General features: G+C 43.1%; 1 protein-coding gene across 1 annotated transcript; it reads right to left on the reverse strand.

Annotated features, from left to right (window-relative positions):
• Nucleotides 1–896: 896 nt before the first annotated feature.
• Nucleotides 897–6516, reverse strand: LOC149119112 (heat shock transcription factor, Y-linked-like). Its single transcript, XM_089325270.1, has 3 exons — nucleotides 6004–6516; nucleotides 5071–5574; nucleotides 897–902 (listed from the first exon to the last, which is right to left on the reverse strand). Exons 1-3 carry the CDS (start codon nucleotides 6514–6516, stop codon nucleotides 897–899), a joined length of 1023 nt encoding a protein of 340 aa, XP_089181396.1.
• Nucleotides 6517–8450: the final 1934 nt, after the last annotated feature.

Here is an 8450-nt window from a genome sequence, read left to right on the forward strand (position 1 = left end):
TGCCGGTGCCGCAAGGTAGAGGATTAGCCTAGTGAGCCGTGGCGCCTGCCTGTATGAAGCTTTAAAAGGCCCTGACACAGACTCACTTAAAGGATATCAATGGCTAACAAGAGGGCATCACACAAAATATCAGATACTATTGTTAGACTGATATAAAGCAACTCTTTTTTTTTTTTTTGACAGGCAGAGTGGACAGTGAGAGAGAGAGACAGAGAGAAAGGTCTTCCTTTGCTGTTGGTTCACCCTCCAATGGCCGCCGTGGCTGGTGCACCGCGCTGATCCAATGGCAGGAGCCAGGTACTTCTCCTGGTCTCCCATGGGGTGCAGGGCCCAGGCACTTGGGCCATCCTCCACTGCACTCTCTGGCCACAGCAGAGAGCTGGCCTGGAAGAGGGGCAACTGGGACAGAATCCGGCGCCCCGACCAGGACTAGAACCCGGTGTTCCAGTGCTGCAAGGCAAAGGATTAGCCTAGTGAGCCGCGGCGCCGGCCCACCACAGTGGCTTTCAATGAGGTAAGCCTGGACTTTAATAGAAATCAGCTCATTAAAAGCCCTGGCAGCTCTGCCAGCCAAGAGTTGGATCACTGGAAATGGACCTGCCCTGGAGTTGAAGGATACCCAGGTGAGAGTCATGGATCTTATTGGCTCTAAGCTGAAAAGTCTTTCACTCAGCCCAGCTTCCAAGGTGACCACTGCTGCTGAAGGGGTGGCCAAGCAGGGTCTGCAACATTACAGGCAGAACTGTAAATTTCCTGTTGGAGATGCCATCTGCCTTTACCTGGCCAACTCTCCTCCCAGGCCAGCTGGTAATGGAAGTCAACAGGGTGCCTTCCCCAAGGAGGTTCACACCTCTCTTAAAATGTACCCCATGTAAAGAGATAGATGAGTCTGGGCCTCATAACTGACAGGACCATAAAGCCCAGCAGATTATCAAGCCCCTTCTGTCAGGTTCTATTTGCCTCTCAATCAGAGAACTTATTTGTGGCTTAGACAGCAGCTTCCTTAGGTCCTCCACTAGTAACTCTTCTAGACCCTGTCTAGCCCACTTGGGGCCTCATTCCTTTGTAATCACAGCCTCTACTCTAACATCAGTGGCTCTACTCCCAACCTGTGTGTACTGATGGTCCTCTCTCCCACTCAATGTTGTATGATTGTTCAGGATTTTCTCCATAGACAAATCCCTCTACTGATTACCTGTGTGGTCCTTGGGAAAGAGCAGATGAATGTTATACCCACAGGAGCCAGAGATTGGACGCTGACTACCTTCAATTCTGCTTAGCTGTGCAGCATTACTTCCCTTCTGAATAAAAAAATAATAAATAAAAAAAGAGAGAGATTTACCATGCCTAACCTGGGAGTGTCACCTTTGGCATACCCTTAACCCTGAGGAACCAAACAGGCTCTCAGGCCACACCCATCTCAAGCCTCTAAGGCTCCATCAAAAGCAGACAGTCCACTTAATACAGTCATAGTATAACAAGAAAAAAACACCACAGCAAGGGAAGAAGCATCCAAAGAGTATCCACAATGCCAAGCAACAAATGCAGAAACCGAGGAAACAAGATCAAGGAAGACATTATGGCACCCCCAAAATGAACAAGACACCCCAATTCAAGATTATGAAGATGATGAGATAGAAGAAATGAAAGATAGAGATTTCAAAAAATTTATGATAAGAACATTTAGAAGTTTTCAAAAGCAAATCCTTGAACTACAGAAATCCTTACTGGACAGGATTGAAAATCTCTCTCGTGAAAATGAAATTTTAAGGAAGAATCAAAATGAAACACAGAAACTAGTAGAACAGGAAAGTGTAATAGTGAAGAGAAATCAAAATGAAATGAAGAGCTCAATAGATCAAATGACAAACACATTAGAAAGCCTTAAAAACAGAATGGGTGAAGCAGAAGAGAGAATATCGGACTTAGAAGATAGAGCACAGGAAAACATACAGTCAAACCAAAGAAAAGAAGAGGAAATTAGAAATCTAAAAAATATTGTTGGGAATCTACAGGATACTATTGAAAAAACCAACATTCGAGTTCTAGGAGTTCCTGAAGGCATGGAGAGAGAGAAAGGATTAGAAGGCCTTTTTAGTGAGATACTAGCAGAGAACTTTCCAGGTTTGGAGAAGGACAGAGACATCCTAGTACAGGAAGCTCATAGAACCCCCAATAAACATGACCAAAAGAGATCCTCACCACGACACGTGGTAATTAAACTCACCACAGTGAAGCATAAAGAAAAGATCCTAAAATGTGCAAGAGAGAAACGTCAGATTACTCTCAAAGGATCTCCAATTAGACTCACAGACTTGTATGCCAGCAAACAGGGAAATCTATCAGAAATGGAGAGATTCCTGGACACATACAATCTACCTAAATTGAACCAGGAAGACAGAAAACCTAAATGTTCAGGATCACTAGCACTCAGGGAAATGCAAATCAGAACCACAATGAGGTTCCACCTCACCCCGGTTAGAATGGCTCACATTCAGAAATCTACCAACAACAGATGCTGGCGAGGATGTGGGGAAAAAGGGGCACTAACCCACTGTTGGTGGGAATGCAAACTGGTCAAGCCACTATGGAAGTCAGTCTGGAGATTCCTCAGAAACCTGAATATAACCTTACCATACAACCCAGCCATCCCACTCCTTGGAATTTACCCAAAGGAAATTAAATTGGCAAACAAACAAGCTGTCTGCACATTAATGTTTAGTGCAGCTCAATTCACAATAGCTAAGACCTGGAACCAACCTAAATGCCCATCAACAGTAGACTGGATAAAGAAATTATGGGACATGTACTCTATAGAATACTATACAGCAGTCAAAAACAATGAAACCCAGTCATTTGCAACAAGATGGAGAAACCTTGAAAACATCATGCTGAGTGAAATAGGCCAGTCCCAAAGGGACAAATATCATATGTTCTCCCTGATCGGTGACAACTGACTGAGCACCAAAGAGGAAACCTGTTGAAGTGAAATGGACACTGTGAGAAATGGTGACTTGATCAGCTCTTGTCCTGACTGTTGATGTACAATGTAATACTTTATCCATTTTAGTATTTTTTCTTTTTTTGTTCTATTACTATTGGTTGAATTCTGTAATTAACACACAATTCTTCTTAAGTGCTGAAACTTAACTGAAAAGTGATCACTGTTAAACATAAGAGTGGGAATAAGAGAGGGAAGAGATGTGCAATTCGGGACATGCTCAAGCTGACTTACCTCAAACGGTAGAGTTAGAAACATACCAGGGGATTCCAATTCAATCCCATCAAGGTGGCATGTACCAATGCCATCTCACTAGTCCCGGTGATCAATTTCAGTTCACAATTGATCACACTGATAGGTCTAAGAGTCAAAGGGATCACACAAACAAGACTAGTGTCTGCTAATACTAACTGATATAATCAAAAAGGGAGAGAACCATCCAATGTGGGAAGCAGGATACACAGCAGACTCATAGAATGGCAGATGTCCTAACAGCACTCTGGCCTCAGAATCAGCCCTTAAGGCATTCAGATCTGGCTGAAGAGCCCATGAGAGTATTTCAGGCATGGAAAGCCAAGACACTCTGGAAAAAAAAAAAAAAACACCTAAATGAAAGATCTCTGTGAGTGAGATGCCAGTGGAAAGAATGGGCCATCAAAGAAGGAGGTACCTTTCTCTGAAGGGAGGAGAGAACTTCCACTTTGACTATGACCCTGTCCGAACAAGATCGAAGTCGGCAAACTCAAAAGGCTTCCATAGCCTTGGCGACTCATGACTAGAGCCTAGGGTGATTACTGATGCCATAAACAGGAGTGTCAATTTGTTAAGTCAACAACAGGAGTCACTGTGAACTTACTCCTCATGTAGGATCTCTGTCCTTGGTGTGCTGTACATTGAGATTTAATGCTATAACTAATACTCAAACAGTATTTTTCACTTTATGTTTCTGTGTGGGAGCAAACTGTTGAAATCTTTTTTTTTTAATTTTTTTTTTTGACAGGCAGAGTGGACAGTGAGAGAGAGAGATAGAGAGAAAGGTCTTCCTTTGCCGTTGGTTCACCCTCCAATGGCCGCCGCGGCCGGTGCGCTGCGGCCGGCGCACCGCGCTGATTCGATGGCAGGAGCCAGGAGCCAGGTGCTTTTCCTGGTCTCCCATGGGGTGCAGGGCCCAAGCACCTGGGCCATCCTCCACTGCACTCCCTGGCCACAGCAGAGAGCTGGCCTGGAAGAGGGGCAACCGGGACAGAATCCGGCACCCCGACCGGCACTAGAACCCGGTGTTTCGGTGCCGCTAGACGGAGGATTAGCCTAGTGAGCCGCGGCGCTGGCCTGAAATCTTTACTTAATGTATGCTAAACTGATCTTCTGTATATAAAGAGAATCGAAAATGAATCTTGATGTGAATGGAAGGGGAGAGGGAGTGGGAAAGGGGAGGGTTGTGGGTGGGAGGGATGTTATGGGGGGGAAGCCATTGTAATCCATAAGCTGTACTTTGGAAATTTATATTGATTAAATAAAAGCTACCAAAAAAACCAGACTAACTTAAAAAATTGAATAGAATTATGTTCTAGCAATTATTAATGCATTTGCTTTGACCCTGAGAATGCAATGTATTAATACATTTCTTTATAAAATATAAAATGAAATAAAGTTAACTTTCAAATATTCAATGTGAAGTTTCATATCAAATGACTGGAACTTCATAAACTATACAACTAATAGCAGACTAGTCTCCTGTCAATATAAAATATTTACTATAAAACTATATTTTGAAAAGAAAAAAAATCATAAAGTTGAACATGTCATTTTATTGTTCAAGTAATAGAATTTCAGTTATTTTTCCAGAACTGATGAACATAACACCTTTCCGTGTCTAATTTTCATTTAGTCAAAGGTCAGTTAAAATTAGGATATTGGTATATTGAGGATGGTTGATTAGTTGACATTGGCGGGGAGGCAGCAGTTCTACTAGCTATCATTGGCATAGTGAACCATGGATTGCTTGCTGTTAACGTGCTAGAAAAAGGACCCACAATTGTTGCTAAAGAAGGATGTCTAGGTGCAAAAACAGGACGGTTTGCCATCAGTCCAAAATAATTATTCTGTACAGGAGACAATATTTGAAATTGGGAAATAGAAGTTGTAGTTGTCACAACATTCAGGATATGGCCATGTGCTTGAGAGTAGGTGCTATATGAATGCCTATGAGAAGTGGTCATTTGATTTAAAAGAGCATGTTGATTTGTTACAAATTGTCCTGATGGTGCAATTAAAGTTGATGATGGAGTCAAAATATTACTTGTCACTGGATCATTTGAATTAGCAATTCTGTGGCTAGTAGGAGGCACATTTAAATTTGTAGAAGTTGAAAGTAACCTTTCTTCATTAGTTTCTGTAGATGAGCTAGGATTTTGAGTATGCACATACTCGCCTGCACTGTGGTATGTCTTGTCAAGATTGTGAACTAAAGAAGCAGATGGTGGAGATGTGTGTTTAATCCCAACTCTGCGCTTCATTCTTACTAGAAGTTGGGGACATCCTCGCTTAAAATTTGGATTCTGATAGAACAGTAACTGAAACCAAAGGAGAAAGCATTTAGTGATACTTCAAACCAAGAGTCACAAATTAATATATATGAATATATGCAATCTATGAATAAATGAATAGATAAAATTATTAAATCTAAAATATCAGGTTCAACATAATTACAACAAATAAAACTTGATTATTCCTAAATGTAAAAGTTAGCAAACATTTAAATATGATAACCGTTCCACTAAACTGACCTTAACTTCTTTGTGTGGAGCTCATTGATAAGATTCAAAATAACTAGTAACATTGCTTATATTTTTGAATTTCAAACTTTCTTCTCATAAAAATTTAATGTTGATCCAGCTAATTTTAAACTTTGTGTCTTACTCCATAAATAAATATATTAAGTGAGGTACAAACTAAACTTAGTTGTGATGCCTACATTAGTTGTAAGTGAATATGTTGAATACCTTGCTAAAAACAGGTATGTTGTTTTCTTCTTCCAGAAAGTCAGTCAGGGATGCAGAGCTTTGGAAATCTTGTCGTATTTTTCTAAATCCATAAAGGTTAAGCTGTCGAACTAAACTTTTCATGCTGTCTGTTTCAAATATCTTAAAAGGGGTCTTTCTTTCCAACACTTCTTTCTTAAAGTATTCTTCATTTATCACAATAGAAGTCCCATTTTCGTCCCACCAAATTGACTTAAATTGATCACTTTCAACTATCTTCCAAAGTTTTACAGGAAAGGTCAGAGAAACAAAATCATTCCCTTCTGGGGTGTCAGACATACAAAGTGTATAGCGTGGTCTTTTTATCAAGGGTCCTTCAGATAAAGCTTGAAAGGCATTTTCTTCAACTACAGACCTTAAATCCAAGTCATTATCAATTGTGGGATACCAGCCTGGAGCTTCAGTGGTGTTTTCTGAATCAGTTGTTCCACTCTGAGGAGAGACACCTTGAACTTCTGAGGGAACCTGGGCCATCTCAAATAAATTTTTCTTTGGCTTCTGCCTGGTTTTGAGAACTGAGGCCTCAAATGTTGCTTTAGTAGACTTACACAAGACTAGCTGATGTCAGCCATCACCATGGTCCTGAGTTACTGTGACATCATAAGAGGACTTGTCTCTTAGCAATGCAAATATGACTTTCTGCCTAATGTTGGTTTTCCTCCCTGCAAAACAAGTTAAAATAAAACATTCACAGATAATTTACACAATACACATGTTGCAAAGTCTTGTCGCAGCAAATATTTTGGTTAAATAAAATGGATAAAATGCCTAAATTAGAAGTTTTCCCTTCTTTCTAGCTACATTCTTTACTAAACTTTCATAAGTTGAATGATTCCTGCATGCCAGGAATAAATTTGACTTGGTCCTGATGCACATTCTTGCTGATACATTGTTGGATTTAATTATATCGTACTTTGTTGAGGACTTTTGCATCTATATTCATCAGACATTGCTCTATAATTATCTTTCCTTATTGTATCTTTGTCTGGTTTTAGAATTAGGTGATGCTGGCCTCATAAAAGGAGTCTGGGATAATATCCATGTTTTCAAAAGCTTGAGAACAATTGGAATCAATTTTTCTTTGGATCATGTTCAGCATTGAAGACATCCAGTCCTCAGTTTCTCAATGTCGTGGAGGGTCTTTATTAATAATTCAACTGCTGGGTACCAAAAAGTATGCTGTGCCCAGATCATTAGATCCCTGCAGAGACCCCCAGAGTGTCGATCACACCGAACTGCAAAAGCAAGGTTTATTCAGGAGTACAAGCCGCGACAGGGACCCCATCCAACCAACCAGCACAGCAGAGGAAGGAGTGAGGCCCCGATCTTTCTTAGGGAGAGTTTTTAAAGGGAAAAAGGGCTACATCAGCAGGAAAACGGAGTTACATACAACATGGAAGCTTTGGATACAGGGAGTCACAGGGGGGCTTACAGCACAGAAGCTTTGGATGCAGGGAGTTACTTTGTTCAGCAATCTCTACTGTACTGAAGCCAGAATCCACTTCCTTGACTTCACCGGGAACCTGTCAGTCTGCTGCCAGGACCTCACTCCCTGAGGCTGCCCTGTGTGGCCCTGATGGTACCTAGACCTGACAGCCTGTGCCCAGAACCCAACTTCCTGTGGCTGTGCTGAGTAGCATTGACTGTACATGTCAATCTGTAACAGGAACCCCACATCCTTAGGTCCGCAGACTGCTCCTGATGGGACTGGAAACCTGTCTGTCTGTGGCCATCACACCAACTTTTTGCTCCCCTGCCTGCCCATGAGTGGATCAGGAACCTGTGAGTCTGAGGCCAGAACCCCACACTCTTAGCCTCCCTGCCAGGCCATAAGGACCAGGAACATGTAAGTCTGCAGTCAGAACCATATCTCCTTTGTTCCCCTGCCTGGCCTTACTAGACCGGACCCTGTCAATCTTCAGTCATAACCCCATGTTCTTAGCTCCCTTGCCTGCCCCTGATGGACCCGCAACCTGTCAGTCTCCCGCCAGAACCCCACCTCCTTGGGTCCCCTTCCTGCCCCTGACTGGACCAGGAACCTGTCAGTCTGCGCCCAAACCCCAAGGCCTTAGCTCCCCTGCCGGCCCACAACTGCACCGGGAAACTGTCACTCTGCCGCCAGAACCCCACCCCCTTGGCGGTCCTGCCTGCCCCAGACTGGACGGGACCCTGTCAGTCTCCCACCAGAACCCCACCTCCTTGGCTCCCCTGCCAGCTCCTGACTCGGACCAAAAGCTGCCCGTCGTCAACCAGAACCCCGCATCCCTAGCTCCCCTGCCTGCCCCTGCCTGGACCGGGAACCTGTCAGTCTCCCGCCAGACACCCACCCCCTTAGCTCCCCTGCCTGCCCCTGATTGGACCGGGATCCTGTCAGTCTCCCGCCTAAACCCCCAGCCCCTCGGCGCTCC

This window comes from Oryctolagus cuniculus, chromosome Y (genome assembly GCF_051225735.1).
Source record: "Oryctolagus cuniculus isolate XC-2025 breed Fujian yellow rabbit chromosome Y, ASM5122573v1, whole genome shotgun sequence".
Classification (NCBI taxonomy): Eukaryota; Metazoa; Chordata; class Mammalia; order Lagomorpha; family Leporidae; genus Oryctolagus; species Oryctolagus cuniculus.

Coding starts and splice junctions, on each gene's coding strand:
- LOC149119112 (XM_089325270.1), bottom strand. CDS start 6,516: ATGGCCCAGGTTCCCTCAGAAGTTCAAGGTGTCTCTCCTCAGAGTGGA. Junction 5,575..6,003: donor ACATACCTGTTTTTAGCAAG/GTATTCAACATA, acceptor CTTTGGTTTCAG/TTACTGTTCTATCAGAATCC.